This window comes from Pogoniulus pusillus, chromosome 28 (genome assembly GCF_015220805.1).
Source record: "Pogoniulus pusillus isolate bPogPus1 chromosome 28, bPogPus1.pri, whole genome shotgun sequence".
NCBI classification, from domain to species: Eukaryota; Metazoa; Chordata; class Aves; order Piciformes; family Lybiidae; genus Pogoniulus; species Pogoniulus pusillus.
Window position 1 is genome coordinate 8,682,377 of NC_087291.1, and position 19,515 is coordinate 8,701,891.

At 45.0% G+C, this 19,515-nt stretch overlaps 1 protein-coding gene across 2 annotated transcripts; it reads left to right on the forward strand.

The window, feature by feature from the left end:
- The first annotated feature begins 11,588 nt into the window (after window positions 1–11,588).
- On the forward strand, window positions 11,589–14,436 carry LOC135187946 (cytochrome c). Of its 2 annotated transcripts, none has more exons than XM_064167024.1 (3): window positions 11,589–11,758; window positions 12,880–13,056; window positions 13,212–14,436. In XM_064167024.1, exons 1-3 carry the CDS (start codon window positions 11,620–11,622, stop codon window positions 13,358–13,360), a joined length of 465 nt encoding a protein of 154 aa, XP_064023094.1. In that variant the 5' UTR covers window positions 11,589–11,619; the 3' UTR covers window positions 13,361–14,436. The 2 variants fall into 2 exon arrangements, with proteins under 2 accessions (XP_064023094.1, XP_064023095.1); XM_064167025.1 differs by having other exon boundaries at window positions 11,669–11,788.
- The last annotated feature ends 5,079 nt before the right edge of the window (window positions 14,437–19,515 follow it).

Sequence of the window (19,515 nt, forward strand, 5' to 3'; positions counted from 1 at the left end):
TTAACATACACACAAAGGGGCACTCCCACTTTGCATAGTCAAGCTGGGTGGATCTGGTTTATTACTCAATCCATCCCCAAGAAAACTTCAGTGAGTGTCATGGAATAATGCTGGGGCATAATCTGGCTCACTGTGACTTGCTAGTCAAGTAAGTGTCCTGTTATGTACCATTCATAGTGGAGTCCCTGAAAGAGCAGAAACACAGACTGTGGATTGATATCCACCTGAACATGAGCCAGCAGTGTGCCCAGGTGGCCAAAAGAGCCAGTGGCATCCTGGCCTGCATCAGGAATGGTGTGGTCAGCAGGAGCAGGGAGGTCATTCTGCCCCTGTACTCTGCACTGGTTAGACCACACCTTGAGTCCTGTGTTCATTTCTGGGCCCTCCAGTTTAGGAGGGATATTGAGATGCTTGAGCGTGTCCAGAGAAGGGCGACGAGGCTGGGGAGAGGCCTTGAGCACAGCCCTATGAGGAGAGGCTGAGGGAGCTGGGATTGGTTAGCCTGGAGAAGAGGAGGCTCAGGGGTGACCTTATTGCTGTCTACAACTACCTGAGGGGTGGTTGTGGCCAGGAGGAGGTTGCTCTCTTCTCTCAGGTGGCCAGCACCAGAACAAGAGGACACAGCCTCGAGCTATGCCAGGGGAGATTTAGGCTGGAGGTGAGGAGAAAGTTCTTCCCTGAGAGAGTCATTGGACACTGGAATGGGCTGCCCAGGGAGGTGGTGGAGTCGCCGTCCCTGGAGCTGTTCAAGGCAGGATTGGACGTGGCACTTGGTGCCATGGTCTTGCCTTGAGCTCTGTGGTAAAGGGTTGGACTTGACGATCTGTGAGGTCTCTTCCAATCCCGATAATACTGTGATACTGTGACACTGTAAAATGAAAGCCTGCCCTTTGCACAGGTTGCTTGCCATGTTTTCACTAATTCCCAGCCTGGTTAACCTCAAATGCTCTGGGATCCATTCATTTCACAGCAGGAGCATTCCTTGTGCCAGCTCCTCACCAGAATGGATCATTCAAGTAAGCTGCAGCCCAAGAGGTTTCATCTCAACACAAGGGCAACTTCTTGACTGTAAGGGTCACAGAGCACTGGCACAGGCTCCCCAGAGAGGTTGTGGAGTCTCCTTCTCTGGAGATTTTCAAGGCCTGTCTGGATGTGTTCCTCTGTGATCTGTGCTAGATTGTGTGGTCCTGCTCTGTTAGGGGGATTGGACTCAATTACCTCCTTGGGTCCCTTCCAACCCCTAATATCCTGTGATCCACCTACACAGGCTGAAGCAGAGACTGCATCACTTTTCTGGGACTTTGTTTCCTTAAGAAGAAGCAACCCAAGACTGCTGGGACTTCACAACCTGGGGCTAGCTGTGTTAAGAAGGAAGGTGATTTGACACAAGAGTAGATCAAACTCTGCCCCTGTACATACTGAAAAGTACAAGACCTTGGACTCTGAATATTTGATCAACAGCACATTGATGTTCTTTCCCTGTTCTCTGGCACTCATATCTTAAGCTGAAATATGCTGGGTGTCTATGCTTGGTCCTAATTTGAACGTTTTATTTTTGTATAAGGCTGTATTTTCTGAGTCTTTGAAGGGCTTTTAAATTGAAGGAAAGATCCTTCCTTTAGATCCTTTAAAATAAAACCTGAAACCACTAAAAAAAAATTCTTCCACGCTCACAGTCCAAGGTCTTTCAGAGCTAATATGTTTGCTGCTGTCAGGGGCTATTAAGCAGTGACAGCCACATGGATCCTTTCCTGAAAAACACCCTCAGAGTGGTGTTCTTCAGGCATACCCAGGAGCTATTAACACTCCATTTCTTTACCTTACAGCCTGCGAGGGCTCCGTTGAGCCATTATTGTCTTCTGTGGGAAATTAATCAGCAAGCATTTGCAGTAACTCTGCACACCTGCATGGGACAACTATGCTTTTGCCTGGGCTATGCACACCACATATTCCTGTGCAGTTTTGCACTACAGTGAATCACTGCATCTGTGCAGATGTGCTTTAGAATCATAGAATCCTAGAATCAACCAGGTTGGAAGAGACCTCCAAGATCATCCTGTCCAACCTAGCACCCAGCCCTAGCCAGTCAACTAGACCATGGCACTAAGTGCCTCATCCAGTCTCTTCTTGAACACCTCCAGGGACAGTGCCTTCCAAAGATGAGTAGTCACAAAAGTAGTTTTTTAGTGGGTCCAGGGAGAGCACAGAACTAATGGAGACTGGTCTTCCACATGGGTTTTACTCTGATTTCACTGTTCATCATGCCATGCTGTGTTTTCAGTTCTCTGGCTGGCCACCAGCCTCTCTGACTAGCTCCCTGACCTCCGGTGGTCCCCTCACCTGCAGCTTCCTGACCAAGCAGGTTTTAAGGTTAGGCAGCGTGCTTGCCTCCCTTTGAAATAATAAAGGGCTGCAGAGAAAGCCAATACATCTCAGCAAGCCTATGAGTGAAGTAGACATCACCACTGTTTCTCTTTCACAGCCTGTAATCTAGTTCTTCTCACCAAAACATTCCAGCTAGCTTCAAACTAGCACACACTAAAACCACCACAAGAAAGCTGCATACACAATACTACGGCTCACCTGCTACAGCCATAGGGAGAAACTGAGTAAGACATGACACACAATCCCAAGTAGCACTATTGATCAAAGGGCAGGCTATGCTCACCCTACCCCACTGGGCAGCAGAGCTCCTGAGATGCATAGCTAGCAGAGCTGGTCAGCCACTGTCTCAGAAGGTAGGCACCCCCGGCAGGAACTGCACCGTCACGGCAGTAGGACTGGTGCCGCTCCAACTCGCCTACCCACGCTCTTGGTTTAGACGTGTTCAGAACTCTGTGATGTGTGTCCAGTGCATCCCAGAATTCTGAACCAAGGAGAACCAAATTCCTCCTTTATTTCCCTACTGCTCATGCACATACCTGCAAGCCCTGCTTCCCCTGGATCTTATCTCTAGTAACCTAGAGATTATCAGCTTGTTGCAACTTCTGACCACACACAAACCAACTCTTCCCTCTTCCAGGCACCTAGCAACAGAAAACATTCCTCATGTCATAAGTGGTATCAGTAAGAATACTGTCAGCACTGCTTACATATTGACTGGTCTCTAATGCATACTGATAGCACTCATTGAGATAAAGTGTGGGAGGTGCAAATGTATGTGGGTCACTTCAGGTAACTTATGTATTACGTTGGCTCCCTAATACAGGCCTTGTAAATCACTAGACAGTTTGGCTAAGTAAGTACACTTCACCTATACTGCATCTTATAAGATGCAGATGGATCATTCAGGGTAGCTGATACCTTCTGTCAGACAAATAATTCTTCACAGCTCAAAAGACAAATAGAAAGAAAAAAACCCCTGCATCAGTGTGATCAAAAACTGGCCATCTGGGGGGCAAAGTCATGCCTGACATACTTCTGCTGAGGATAATAGAGCTACCCACGAAACAAGAGATGAATGATTTAAACTAATTGTATGATTACACAGATATTTTATCATTACAACAAGGTCCAGGCAGAAAATGCAGTTCTTACCCCTTACAAAGACTGAGCTGAAGCCCTAGACATTCATTACTTAGAGAACACTATGGAAACAATCAGGAGGTGTTCATTTGTTCATTCTTAACCCCAGCAGTATTTTACCCCAAGTCTCTTAATACATTGGAGGGAAAGAACATGACATTTTTGTTCTTATTCTGCTTTTCCCTGCAGACATTTGACTGACTACACTGGAATTTGGATTGGTGCTTCATTTTAGAAGACTTTAAAAACCACCTGCACAAAACTTGAACTGATGAGGAGCTGCTGACCACAGAGGATTAAGGTGAATTTGGGACAGGAGAAAGCCAGCACACCTCTGTCTGCCATGACAATGCTTGCCAGGAAGGGATTGGCAATAACTGTGTGAAACAGAGCACACTGGCATAGATAAGAAGCTTCTCAGCAGAGTAAAAGCTGATCATGTTAAGTAGGAAGTCAATTTGCATTAACTAGCTGCCATTCCCTGTCACTGGCACAGTGCTGTAGAGTTATTTATGTATCTGGGTACACAAGCCATTTTCAGTGGAGCATTTGTCCATCAAACCCAAAACCTTTCCATAGCACATGTAATGCTAGGAGCAGCCGTTCTAAGTCAGCTTTCACTGATCATTGGTCAATTTAAGAATCATGAGTGGAGGGATGCTCACAAAGCCTACTTTTGCATAACATGAGGATCATTGGAGGCTGAGACCTATTTCTGGGAAAGCTTAGCAGCTTTAGAATTACTAGGTAAGGGGACAGCTACCACTGGCATTCAAAAAGCACTCTAAGTCATTTGCTGTTTCCTCCACACTGTTTGACTTCCTCTGAGATTAAAACACTCCAGTTCTTGGGGATTGAAGGAGAAATCTCTGGTTAAATACAGATAACTCAGACCACTTAGGTGACTTTTACCACTGGAAGGTTGCTTTTAAAAGGTTTCTGCCTTTTCTACATCTTACCTTTACAAAATTCAGAGCAGCTATTATGTAGTTAATGCTGACAGCATTAGAAAGGAAAAAAACAGGAGTGACAGAACCAGGGTTGGCAATTAAACTCTTCCAAGCATGCACTGCAGCTTCAAGGGCAACAAAGCTGGTGAGGGGCCTGGAGCACAAATCCTATGAGGAGAGGCTGAGGGAGCTGGGGGTGTGCAGCCTGGAGGAGGCTCAGGGGTGATCTTATTACTGTCTACAACTACCTGAAGGGGCATTGTAGCCAGGTGGGGGGTGGCCTCTTCTCCCAGGCAACCAGCAACAGAACAAGGGGACACAGTCTCAAGTTGTGCCAGGGTAGGTATAGGCTGGATATTAGGAGGAAGTTCTTCACAGAGAGAGTGATTTCCCATTGGAATGGGCTGCCCAGGGAGGTGGTGGAGTCACCATCCCTGGAGGTCTTCAAGAAAAGCCTGGATGAGGCACTCAGTGCCATGGTCTAGTTGATTGGATAGGGCTGGGTGCTAGGTTGGACTGGATGATCTTGGAGGTCTCTTCCAACCTGGTTGATTCTATGATTCTATGATTTTTACAAGACCTCTAGTAGCACTCGGTTATCCCTCTGATGGTGACATTATGAGTACAGAGCCAGCTCACAATTCATGAAGTTTTATTGTTTGTCACTGCTGTTTGTAAAGAGCATGCACAAAAAATGCAGTAAGAATCTTCCCTGCCAGTGCATGAATCAGTCTAGAACTCCTGCAATTGGTCTTCTGCAGGGGCAGCTTTATCTGGCATAAGTTCCAGCCCTCAGCTGCTTGTCACCACTTCTTTGCCTTGCAAATCTGGTGGTGGAGATATTGAGTGCTTCCAAAAAGACAGATGAGTTAACTTATGCTGATTAAAGGGATGATATGGTCTAATCTTGCTGATTCTGTGCCAAAAGAGCTTCTGCCTCCAGATCTATGAAGTCATTTTTCCAAGTTAGAAGAAATATTAGTTCCAGCTTGCAGAATCTCTTCCACTAGTACAGCTGTCTGTATAGCAAGCACATGTCTGCAGCTTAAAATGCAGACCTGTCATTTTGATCAACAACAATCCCTGAGGGAATGAAGTTGCCAGTATTCCCTCCAACTGTCAGAAGAGGGCTGTACACTAGCTGGGACAGCACACATACTTCCAAGTGAGTAGTTTAGATGGGAAAGAGCAAAATGCCCTTTTTTTTATTGGTTTGGTTGTTTGGTTTAGGTTTTGTGGGTTTTTTTTAAAGCAAACTTCTCTGCATCTCTTTCATGGGAGAGATTTCTACACCAAGAGCTCCAGCATTGTTCCTAATGCTTGCTGGCCACACATTGGGCATCACACATACAAAGAGCGGAAAGCTTCAGAAACAGTTTTCAGTCACCTCAGATAGAGTCATAGAATGGTCCAGGCCAGAAGGGACCTCTAGAGGTCATGCCATGGGTGCTAGCACCTGCAGCAGTCACTTCCTCTCAGTGAAGGTGAGAGCCTGTAAATCTATGGACCATGTTACCTTGTGACTTGGTCAAGCTTCACACTGAACAGCTTCTCCTGATGCTATCACAGAGCTCTCACAGCTCTACAGAGAACTTGGTATACACTCAAAAGCACTAGTCTTGCCATAGTACACCAATTTTATTCCCATAGGAGAACAGAGCTAAATTTGTCAGTTTATGGCCTTACTTCTCGTGTTGTGGAAGGTTTCTCAGTTGAAAATCCTAAAATAAGCAAAGCTTTTATTTCTTTACAACTCCCATCAAATCATGGGACATGCTCATGCTCTATTTCATGAGAGGTCCTCCAGCCTGGCCAGTAGCTTAAATAGAAGAACAGGGTGTAGGCTTCAGTAGATTACATTAGATTAGCATATCACCATTAAATAAGGAGACCCAACTCTACAAATCTGCTTACAATAGGAGCCTTAATTTGGAGCTTTTCTCAGGGCTAAGATGATGCTTTGGAGACTAATTTGTCAATATCTTCATTTAAGCTCCTGCAGAAGTACTTCTTACTCAATAGCTTGGATTATTCAGAAGATAATGTCTCAGATGATCAGGATAGTACTCTTCAGCTGCCACAGATACACAAAGCAAATGTATTATCAATGTAGGCAGTGGTTATCTCCCCCAAAGAGGATACCATTGAAATGCTTTGGTTTGATTCATTAGAAAGAAAAATCTCTTTTAAAAACTTATAATTTACATGTAGTAGCTTTGACCAATTACTCATGGCCTCAGTTTCTATTTTTAGGTGTCATGTAATCAGCCTAAGCTACCACACCTTGGCAATCCTCCAGCTGCCTGCTCTGATTCCCACTCTGTCTGGATTGGCTGATGGTTTTTGAGGCTTTGATAGTTTACTGCAGTGGTGAGTAGCATTGCCTCAGCCTGAGCTTAACTGGAGTCTACAACATACTGGCCAGACAATTCTCAACCTGCAGCCTCTCATAACAGAATATCCCTGATCTACCCTAATGCCAAGCAGGTGCATCCTTGCCCCTACAAAACTCACTCTCCAAAGCCAAAGGAACAGCAGATACAGAAAGAACTCCAAGTTCTGACTTCACCTGCTAAGATCAAATCCTTCAACTGCCACTTTGCACCCTGCAGTGCAAAAAATATTGCCACGTCCCACTCTCAAATATTTTATCTTTGCAACAGTACAGCAGTGGTTCTTTTTAATTTGAGAATAGCTTTTATCTTTTCATTAATGGACATATGCAATAATGCAATCCAGTTATTCAAGCCAATATAACACTTGCCACTAAAAAAGGGGGGAGGGACGACATAAAAACCTCCAACAAATACCACATTGTTGTCTGAGACAACTGCAAAAAAGCATACATTTGCTGCCACAAGAAATTATCACAAACAGAGCTTAAAATAAACCCAAGGCTTGACAAAAACATTACACAAAAGTAGACTTGTGGATAAATTTAGCTTTGTCTTAAGGAGCCTAATACGTAGTAATGCTTAGCAACTGCAGCGTCTCAGAGGCTCTGCTCTGCCTTTCCACCTGTTCCAAGCAGCACCATATTTCCCCCAGTCTTAAACTGTATAAAACACAGCAAGCAGCAAAGACTAGAGGCACACCATTCATGAGTCACTTTTATTCACTCTTCAGTCTAGAACACTTTCCATCTTCATTCCTCACTTGTTCTGGTGAACAGGTTCCTGTCTTCCACTCCAAAGCCCTGTAAAAAGACCTGAAAGAACCCAAAGTCATGACTATATTTTACCAGATAGGACATGCACTGTAACAGTGGCATCCTGGCCTGCATCAGGAATGGTGTGGTCAGCAGGAGCAGGGAGGTCATTCTGCCCCTGTACTCTGCACTGGTTAGACCACACCTTGAGTACTGTGTTCAGTTCTGGGCCCCCCAGTTTAAAAAGGACATTGAGATGCTTGAGCGTGTCCAGAGAAGGGCGACGAGGCTGGGGAGAAGCCTTGAGCACAGCCCTACGAGGAGAGGCTGAGGGAGCTGGGATTGGTTAGCCTGGAGAAGAGGAGGCTCAGGGGTGACCTTATTGCTGTCTACAACTACCTGAGGGGTGGTTGTGGCCAGGAGGATGTTGCTCTCTTCTCTCAGGTGGCCAGCGCCAGAACGAGAGGACACAGCCTCAGGCTGCGCCAGGGGAGATTTAGGCTGGAGGTGAGGAGAAAGTTCTTCACTGAGAGAGTCATTGGACACTGGAATGGGCTGCCTGGGGATGTGGTGGAGTCGCCATCCCTGGGGCACTTCAAGGCAAGGTTGGATGTGGCACTTGGTGCCATGGTCTAGCCTTGAGCTCTGTGGTAAAGGGTTGGACTTGATGATCTGTGAGGTCTCTTCCAACCCTGATGATACTGTGTGTGATACTGTGTGAAAATTAACCCTCATACCACATGTTTGCAGGTGCAGAGTATTTTTGAAAGACCTTAGCACAAACAATCACTCTTTCATGTTTATAAATCAGGCATTGAAAAGACTATGGAGACACAGAGTTTTCTCGTGAACAATTTCAAGGGTGAAATGAACAGCTTCTGTGCAATGCAGAAATCCTAATGGTGCAAATTAGTACTGCTCTGTAATGAGGCAAGATCTAAGATACAGGTTGTAACTCCAGATCTTTCTTAAAACCAGCTCACACCACCATGACTGCACCATGGACCACCAACACTGGTACAGTTAGCTGATAGCTAGCAGCAGCTCAGGCTTGGCCCACTTCCACGCAGTAAGATGATGAAAAGAGGCCAGCTACTCAATCACCTAACTTCTTGTGTTTTCAACAGAATAAATGGGTTCTAAAGTATTTGTAAAAGGCCAAACAAGAAGTTTATCACAGAACTGGGGTGAAAAAAGTGTTCTGAATTCCAGCCTAGCTCCCCGAGGCCATACTTTTACCTGCAAGGTACTTCTCAAAAAGAACTGGTTGGCTTGCTTGTCATACTCCCTTTAGTAACAGACTTCATACATTTGGGTTATTTTTCCTTTCTTTGGGGCAAAATTAGAGAGCAATAATTATGACTGCAAAATAACTACTGTTCCCTAGTGTAATGGACTAAGGTAGTAAAAAAGACAAAGGCATTTCAGGTGTAACCACAGTGAATAAGAATTACAACACTAATATATGAACCTTCTAGGCAGACCACACCAAGGCAATTAACATTAATGAATGTTAACACCAATGAATGAAATTAACATTAATGAATGTTAATCCATGTAGGAAAGCAACAGCACATTGAAAATGTGTCCTGAGTCATCTAAGTTTACTCCAGCAATTCAAAGCCACAAAACCAGAAAAGCCTTGACTTTGTCATCAGCATTGCCTCTGGAAGTCCTACGTCCCACCGCACATTCTGTCCTCCAGCAGAAATCACAATGTGTGTGCAAGATTTGCACTGCATGATTGCACTAAAGATGCCAAATCTAGCAGAGAAGGGTCAAATTTTACTATTAGTCTGTCCTGCTGCAGACTGCTTTAAAAAAAAGGCACTTTGAACAACCTTGTTTCCTGTACCTTCTACTTTACTTACAGACCATTTCTTACTACTGTGGTGCTTTGGATTTCCACTTAGTAACACCCAAATGAGCTTAAACCAGTAAGCCAAGTCCTTTCTGAGACACCTCTTCTTACTGGTGAAACCACAACTTCTAAACTAGCCAACATCTATGCATTATGCAAACCCACAAGAACATCACTTGGATCATTTCCACCTTCAAGAAAGAGTATTCCATCCTGTGAGCTGGCAGTCACATAAGTATGGTCAGGTAGAAGGCAGAGAAAACAACATTTTACAGCCTGTGTTTTAATACACCAATCATTGGCAATGAAATGTTAACAAAAGCTCTCCATATGCAGTGCTCGGATTTAGACAGCACAAGTGAACAAACATTAAGAGATACTGATGTTCTAAGTCTGCATTCTATGAAGGAAGGAAGAACCTCCAAATGTATGTCAGTGGGCATCAGTCCACATGAAGTGCTTAAAGAAGCTTAAGAATTTAACACTACTGTAGTTTCTTAAGGAGGCTTAAAGAGGTTTTCAGCTCCTTCCTCTTTTAATGGTGACAGAGACCAAAGATGTTACCATGAGTCTTGTGATATTAACTTACATACATCTGACAGAAGACATAAAAGCCTTACTAAATAAAATTACAGTTCTTACATTCATGGTAAAAAAAAATATCTAAAACTATGGAGTGCACTGTGAAGATTCAAAACAAAATGGAAAAACAAAACAACAAAGAATGGTTTTCATTCATTAACTGGTATCTTTCCAGTCCAACCTTCCAATTGTGGGAGTCTCACAACGATCTGAAGATTGAATTGGGCAACAACATAAGTCCTAACACAAACTTAAAGCAGCTCCATTGCACATGTTTTACCCCAAACCCAGTGAGATATATGAGTGTAGCTGTCTCTCTTAAGTCAGTTAGCTGACTTAAGGGTACAGCCAAGACGGCAGTGGTTAACTCTTAAAGCTTAGGAGTATATTAATGTTTTACATAAACCTCATGATCAAGTGTTTGAAACTGCACAGCATCTGTCTCATGCTCTAGACACCAGTGAGCACTTGAAAACAACGCATTTTCTCCAATTTGTGACTTTTCATATTTATCGTGGGCAGCAGTTACACTACCAGAGGTTCCTCTGGTGGTGTATTTTCACTGTCTCACTCCCGCTTGCTTTATATAGGCACTTCCGATGAACGCTGCTCCACACGGCAATTACAAGCGCACATTCACACCAGTGCCAGGAGAAACAGGTTAGCTAACAGGTTAACTAACTCCAGACAGCAGGAAGCGTTTCCAGTTTTAACATGAACAGTTAAAGGAAACGGTTCCCCTCCCGTGAACAGTATCTTTTGATCACTGGTCATCACTACACGGAGGTTAACAGCTCTTCCTCCTCCTTGCCAAACAGGGCAAGGTGGCAGTCACGTCTGAAAAGTCACTACTGAAAAGTCTTTGAAGAGCTCCTCAACGCATGGGAATCGACACATCCCCTCCAGAAGCCAGAGCACTGCCCGCCCTGCTGGAAGACCTCTGGGGCACCCTTTTCTTGTGGATGACCTTTGTGTGACGCCCTCATCTCCCTCAAAACTGTGACTTTATCATCCCGCAGGAGCTATATGAGCTCCAGCCGCGCAGCTGCTCCCGCTCCAAAACCGCGTGGCAGCTGCATGCTCAGCGCTGCCAGGCAGCCCTGCTCCACTCTGCAGGGGCTCAGTCTTGTCTCCGCTACTGCCACACCTAAGCTACTTCGTTCTCCAGACTCCCTTAAGGAAGTATCTGAAGCTCAACCGCACACTGAGCGCAGCACGGACCCCACGCACCGCGCAAGGCAGCAAACACCTGCGGGGACCCACCCGCACCGCTGAGCGCGGCCCCGCCCGGCGCCGCCACGTGTCCGCCCAAAGCCCCGCCCCAGCCCGCGCGACCCCCTCCCCGCCCCCCGCTGCGCGCGTGCGCCCAAAGCCCCACCCCGCGCCCTCGCGCCCCGCCGCTCTCCCCATACCGGCGGTGCGTGTGACGCCATTCCGCAGGGCGGGGGTGGGGGAGGAAGCCCGGAGCCCGCCATTTCGCAACCTACCGTGCTAGCTCCGCCGCCTTGCGAACCGCCGTGACGGATGGGCTCCGTAACCAATGAGAAGCCTACATGAGGGCACTTGATTGGTTGTCACGGCCGGATGAGCGGGCCGGGTGCCGGCACAACTTGGTTGCGGCAGCACCGGCTTACATAGGGCGGAGCGCGGGGTGTCCTTGGGCTCAGACGCCGGGTTGTGCCTGCCGTTGTGGTGAGCGTTAGCGGGCGGCTGGACAGGCAGGTGAGGGAGACAGCTGCTGGGGTATCTGCCTGCGAGGTCACGCTCTGACCTGGGCCTGACGTGACCTGGGCCTATCTCGGCTCTTTCCCGTTGCTGTGACCCACCGGGGCCGTTAGGCTGGAGGGCGGTGGTGAGGCAGCCGAATAGGGGTGGGTGACTGGAGCTGCGCCCATCTGCCCTGACAGCGCCATTCGCCGCGCCATGGGACGGGGCGGGGGAGCCCGGGGCCGCGGCCTAAGAAAGCATCTGGGGTGCGGCGGAAGGTCACCGTGGGGCCTAGTGTCCCTGCCTCGGCGGCTGTGTGCTAGAGAGGTTGCGGGGTTCCGGCTTGTCTAGGTCCTGCCGGCGGCCACTTGAAATTGAAAGCGGTGCAGCCTGGCCCACACGCCCTTGCCTGGTGAGCCCTCGCTGTGGGGTCGCGTCAGTGTCGCGCCACTGGCACGGGGGTTTTCCCGCGCCAGGAGGCTTCTTCCTCGCCTCAAGGTCAGATCGAGCGGAGGTGAAGCTGGAGCTGGGAAGTGCGGTTGCCCTTGGCTGCTCTCGCCACACCGCGTACAAATAGCGTTGATGCTGGAGGCGTCTCGGCTCGTGGCATTAGGAGTAGGCCAGTCTGGTGCCAGCCGCTCCAGACTGCAAAGTGGGCTGCTGGTGCACTTTGCCAGATCAAATGTAACACATGCAAACTCTCTCGTCCCATTACATAAGGTTATTAATGATTAGAAAGCTTTCGTGTTATACAAGCTATATATGACAGCTGTGTTCAATTTAGTCTTCAGGAATTATCTCCATACTGCTTAAACGCTGTGGGGTACTTTGGCTGAGGGGAAGGCTCTTCTTGTTCTTCAAGCATCTTCATCGGATTGATATCTTTTAAGTTATCATAATGATTCTGTGCTAATCTTCTAACCCAGGAGCTATAGCTTGTGGATAAAAAGAGTACTGGAGAAGGAGCTATAGTTTGTGGATAAAAAGAGTGCTGGACAATTGCTAGACTAATGGGCTGTGTAAAGTAACAGGACGCTTTTAAGGTGTCTGTTGACTGGGTGACCTTGACGTTGCCGTACTGACCTCTGTGTGTATTCTTGTTCTAGCACTGAAAATGGGAGATGTTGAGAAGGGCAAGAAGATATTTGTCCAGAAATGTTCCCAGTGCCATACAGTTGAAAAGGGAGGCAAGCACAAGACTGGTCCCAACCTGAATGGCCTGTTTGGGCGCAAGACTGGCCAAGCTGAGGGCTTCTCTTACACAGATGCTAATAAGAATAAAGGTAAACTTAAAGTTGCTTTTCTCAGTTACTAAGGACAAAAATATTCCATTCATGGTGTTCTAAAAGTAGAAATCTGCCTAAAAGAATTTGTAGCATAAGAGTATAAATGTTACTGTAAGATAACCAGTTTGTTGGTTTGTTTTTTCTCTCTCTAGGCATTACCTGGGGTGAGGATACTCTGATGGAGTATTTGGAAAATCCAAAGAAGTATATCCCAGGAACAAAGATGATTTTTGCGGGTATTAAGAAGAAATCTGAGAGACAAGACTTAATAGCATACCTCAAATCTGCCACTGCAAAGTAAAAGTTATCTGCTGCCTTATTTATTTCACAAAGGAGATGGCAATGGAAATGTCTGTGATGAGATTGGTTTTTAAACTCTCTATTTTTACATGTAGTTCATCTAAACTTAAAATCTGTGTCACCCATCAGATAACGTTGCTTACGGTGGGTCACTGGAGTACACACTTCTTTGGCAGCCATTAACTGAAACTATGTAATCTGGTTGATTTAAATTACTATATTGTTCAGTCATACTTGATCATTAAAACAAAATAAAAGAAACATTTCCTGCCTCTTCGTTGTTTAAAAAAATAACTATAAATAATAACTATAAATAGTAGCTTTGGCAGCCCAACTCTTCCAGATTAAAAAGCAGGGTGGTTTTTGTCATCTTCCACTATATTCTGTTACATTACTTCAAAGACTTAAAAACCCAGTATAGTATTTTTCTAAATTTAATCAGTGCTAGATGTTGTGTTACATATTAATTTGTCTAAAGCTTGCAGTAAGAATGCATTTCATCTGACTTCTGTACTATTTGTGAAATGGCAGTTGTGCCCAACCACTTCTCTTTTATCTAGAAAAAGCATGTTACCTAATTTATCCAGTGTTTGACAGCTATGTGCACCAGTAGAGTACACCACCTCTTTGGAAAGGTCTTCATTCTTTAAGGTGTTACTGAAACCCTTTAAGTAAATCTGAACACAGCCATTCTTAGTGTAATGGACAGAACAGAAAAACATCCTGTCCTGGAAATACAAGTGTTAAAGACCAAGCTGGGAGTTATTGAATCTTCTTAATTCAGCAGAAGCATTCACCTCAAGTCTGCCCTTAACAGGCAATTTCAGATGAAGGGATACAGGAAAGAATGTGCTGGCAAGCTGAAAGGTCTTACTTTGTGCCTGGCTGTAGCCAATGTCATAACTGCTGAAGGTTCTGTTTCGCACAATGTAAAGCAGTATTTTTAATGTTTTAACTGCATTTTTTTCGTATGAAGTGAATTGTTCAGATGATTGTATTTACTGTGTACCAACAGTAAGGCGTAACTTGGAGCAATCAGTGCTGTAAATTAAACAATTAAAATTCTTGTTTGCTGTATGTCTGAAATGAGTGAAAATTAGTGGGCATGTAGAGACTCCAGCTCTACGTTATTGGGAAACAAGCAAAAGATCAGCATGAAAAAGAGTGAATGTTAACAGAGTAGATTTGAGAGTATGCCTCACTTTTGCAAAGTTAGAAAATATTCTGGGCTGGAAGTAGCAAAGCTAAATTCTTCCACCTGTGTTCTCTTTATCAGCAGATTTTTATCAGGAAAAAATTCAAAGTAGGTTGTAACCTGTAAATGTCCTGTAGGGTTGTCTGAGGTTGAGTTATGCCAAGTAGAATCGTGTGCTTAATGACTTCAGTTCCAAAGGGCTGTTACTCAGAATTAATGAATGAAAGGAATTGAGGTTGCTAACAAGTTTAACAGTTGATACCATACATGTTGTGATTTACAGCAACGTGCAAGCAGCATTTCTTGGAAATAGGAAGGAAATCTTAGTACTGTCATACAACAGCTTCTTTACTAAAAGACTGATAAGAAATACCTTCAGATTGCAGTAGTTTATTACTCTTTGCATTTTCAGAAATTAGGTTAATTGTAACTTTATAGCTATGCAGAGCTTAGTTTTCACTGTGCCAAGATCCTGGTGACGGTAGTCAGATATAGAATGTAACCTTACCCAGCTCTGCAGTCTTCTGTAATGATTACTGTGGATTCATGGAAAGAGTTGTGACACTTCTATGAAATTAAAAAGGACTTTGTGATCTCCAAACTTCTCTTCATACCTAATTGGACTGGAGGTGAATCAGACTGTGGAGAAGATGAATTTGCAGTAAAGTGATATTTAATCCTACATAAGCAGCAATTTACAAGAAGTTATCCATCATCAGAAAAACTTCTTCAGGAGAAAGCAGTGATCCTTTATCCAAAATAAGCGGGGGACACAATTTAGCTTGGCTTGTTTTATCTGTGTACCTCAAACACCTTGCTACGAAGACAAAGTGCAGCTAATCTACACCACTGGAAACTGAACTTTAGTTCTAGACCAGGGATGCATCTTTGCTTACATGTCAGTGAAAAGACCCTTCTGACCTTCAAGATGTCATCTTTCTCTGTATACAGCCCAGGTAACAATGGCTTGAAAGATTTGTTACAGTAGGTAACTGTCAGCCATTTACCACTGGATGGACACAATACAATAGTGGGACTACTACTGTTCGTGGGTCAGTGAAGTAAGAATACCGAAGTGGAGGAGGGTTAGATGACTACTCGATGGGGTAAGTATTAATGCAGGTGCCTACTGTGTTTTTTGGAGGGTGGGAGGGAGGTGTCCCAGTTGGTTGTGGAATCAGGCTTTGTTTCTTTGATTTCTAGTTTTATAGGAATGGATGTTTTATGAAGCAGCAAGTTTAGTGGTAGAGGGCTTTGTTCTGATAATTGAGGTCCTGGAGCATGTCCAGACAAGAACAGAGGCTGGTGAGGAGTTTGGAGGGAAAGATGTACAAAGAGCAGCAGAGGGAGCTGAGGTTGTTTAGTCTGGAGAAGAGGAAGATCAGAGGAGATCTTACTGTTCCCTACAACTACCTGAAAGGAGATTGTAGTGAGGCTGATGTTGGTCTCTTCCCCAAGTAACTAGCAATGGGACGAGAGGAAATGGGGTCAAGTGGTGCCAGAGGTGGTTTAGATTGGATGTTAGGATAAACTTTACTGAGAGAGTGTTGTGGCACTGGAGTTATCCTTGGAGTGTTCAAGAAGCACATAGATGTGACTTTTCAGGACGTGGTTTAGTGGTTGTGGTAGATGGGTTGTGGTTGGACTTGATCTTAAAGGTCTTTTTGTGCCTTAGTGACTCTGTGATTCTATGACTGGAAAGAAGGTAAAGTTCACAAGTGTGCTTTTCCACTGTTCAAAACTAAAGCAGGAAGGATACTTTCTAAATTACAGAATTTATTATTTATGCATCTCAGGGAAATTCAGTGATACAGAAACTTTTTCAGTCTTGATTCCACTGTACAGCTAAATCTGGGAAAGTTTCATTCTGCCCTTGTAAGACCACACCTGGAATACTGTGTCCAGCTTTGGGCTGCCCAGTTCAAGAGACAGGGATCTGCTGGAAAGAACCCAGCAGAGAGCCATGAGGATGACTGAGGGACTTGAGCATCTTCCCTATGAAGAAAGATTGAGAAACCTGGGGATGTTTAGTCTGGAGAAGGAAGACTGACAGGAGATCTTATCAATGTGTACAAATATCTGGGAGGTGTGTGTCAAGTGGATGGGCCCAATCTGGTTTTGGCAGTCAGCAGCAATAAGGCAAGGAGAAAGTGCCACAAACTGGAACATAGAAGGTTTTGCCTCAACATGAGGAGACAGCTCTTTACAGTAAGAGTGATGAAGCATTGAAACAGGCTGCCCAGAGAAATTGTGGAGTCCCCTTCTCTGGAGACTTTCAAATCCCACCTGCATGCATTCCTGTGCAGACTACCCTAGTGGGTCCTGCCTTGGCAGGGGGGGTTGGACTCGATGATCTCTGGGGATCCCTTCCAACCTCTAATACTCTGTGATTCTGTGTTGTATTATTTTGCATACACCACTGTTTTGGACCCAAGATGTTCTTATGTATTGAACAAAGATGGTGTCGTGCACCATGATACCTGAGAAATAGCCCAGCCTTGTTGGCCTCGAACACGTATTTAATCCTTGAGCTCTGTGGTAAAGGGTTGGACTTGATGATCTGTGAGGTCTCTTCCAGCCCTGATAATACTGTGATTCTGTGAAGTGCTGCAAAACTGCTGTAGCTGGCAGCATTTGCTCAGTTTAGTGCTTTACGCCGAATGAACGCGAGGGGGCGCCAATGCTCCAGAAAGCTGCCGAAGCGCTCAGGCACCTGAAGGTCATTCTGCGCAAACCTCAAACTCTTCCAAAGACGAAAGTTCATCTCTGCGGGAAACATCTCTACTGCGCTGGAGGTGAGTAGTACATCTCAATGAATTAATCTGTCTGCAGTAATTTTAGGCTCGTCTGAGTTCTTAGACTGACTCACGTTTCAGGTTTCATCAGGCTAGCTCAAGGTTGAAGTGGTATTCAATTTCAAAGCTAATCAAACGGTAAATGATCCAGTAAGAAAGCAAAATGTTTCTTTCCGAGCAGTCAAAGAATTTGAATCAAAAGTGACAATCTCTAATGCATATTCTGGCTTAGGTCCTGTTGTGGAGCTCTCATGGATGCAATCAGTTGGAGTTATGCTTGAAATGAATAGACTTACTGTGATGCAGATTCTCCACTAGCAGTTAGGAACAGGATGACTTCGGTCAGTAAAAAAGCACTCTTGACTCTGTTTTTAAAACTGTTCTACGTCTGTTTGATGACAGGCTTGAGTTTATAATATAACTAAATACTAACAATGTTACTGTTTAAGATCCTAGGAAAATTAACATTTGTAGCAGTGAGTCAGAACTTTGCTTTGCTGAGGTCTTCCTCCAGGGGATATCAACATCAACTCTCAGTATCTTGCACGTGCCCAAAACTGAAGCCTTTGCAATGCTTCAAAAGACCCTGATGCCCTTCTTTCATATCAGTTCATGTATGCTGGTAATTCAACATGGTTTTGGTGTCTAACTCTTTATCAGGGGCAGGACACAAAAAAATTAGCTCATGTGTGGATTCTCAGAACTGCGGCATCTGTCTCTGCACCACCATGCAATGACACATCAGAAACAGCTCCCCACAGAAAGAAGTAAGCCAAAGGGAGAGTTTTGCAGTTGAAAGATAGTTCCACATACACTTACAGCTGTAAAAAATAAATGCTTTGAACTTTCAGGCCACACCTTGAGTGCTGTGTCCAGTTCTGGGCTCCTCAATTCAAGAGAGATGTTGAGATACTGGAATGTGTCCAGAGAAGGGCAAAAAAGCTGGTGAGAGGCCTGGAACACAAACTCTATGAGGAGAGGCTAAGAGAGCTGGGGGTGTTTAGGCTGGAGAAGAGGAGGCTCAGGAGTGACCTCATTGCTGTCTACAACTACCTGAAGGGAGGCTGTAGCCAGGTGGGCTTGGTCTCTTCTGCCAGGCAACCAGCAACAGAACAAGGGGACACAGTCTCAAGTTCTGTCAGGGGTAGTACAGGCTGGATGTTAGGAGGAAGCTGTTGGCAGAGAGAGTGATTGGCATTGGAATGGGCTGCCCAGGGAGGTGGTGGAGTCATCACCCCTGGAAGTGTTGAAGAAAACCCTGGATGAGGCACTTAGTGCCATGATCTAGTTGACTGGATAGGGCTGGGTGCTAGGTTGGACTGGATGATCTTGGAGGTCTCTTCCAACCTGGTTGATTCTATGATTCTATGATTCTAATTACAGGCAAATATGCAGCCATTTAAAATCTGCAAACAGGTGGAGTTCTCTTCTGTCTTGCCAAGCTTTTTACTAATCACACAGCGCTACAAGCAATTTTCAAGTATTGAGTAGCCTGATTAGTTCAAGAGTGCTAAGGGTTTGCTCTTTATGCCTTAATGAATATGAGACTGTGAGCCTGCCAGTAGGTGTTCAATCACAGAAAATGCAAGTGCCAGTAAGCCCATGAGATGTGTAAACAGTGTGCCAAAGGTGTGAACTTAACTCACTTTTTCTCTTCAGTCTGAGCAAATTTGAAGCCTTAAAAAATTACAGGTGTTCATTAGTGTGCTGCTCTGAGGCTAATTGGAGTATTTTACTGAGAGAAATTAAATCCTTAGCTGTGAGAAGAAAGGAAAAAAAAAACCACAACAGTAATCTATATCCCTCAGTTTTCTGCTGAGAAATGCAACTAGTCAAAATACAGATAAGACTCTCACTTCGCACACACTTCTCAGTTAGCTCTCACTTCTGGCTGGGCCTTCTTTCTGGTGGGTCTGTGTGGTTGCCTCTGACTTAACTCTAATCCAACATAACCCTTTTTCCTTCTAATCTCCTTGCCATCTTCTTGACACCTCACCTCAGACCTCTCCAGATTTATCACATGAGATATTCGTGGGTTGATCTGGGTTTTCGTGAAGGGAAGAGGGAGGGGGGAGGAAGTTTGGGTGGAGAACCCTCCAGGCAATCTGATTGTTCTGGTGTTGTGTTTCTGTATTAACTTGTATATAACTGCAAATATTTGTGTAT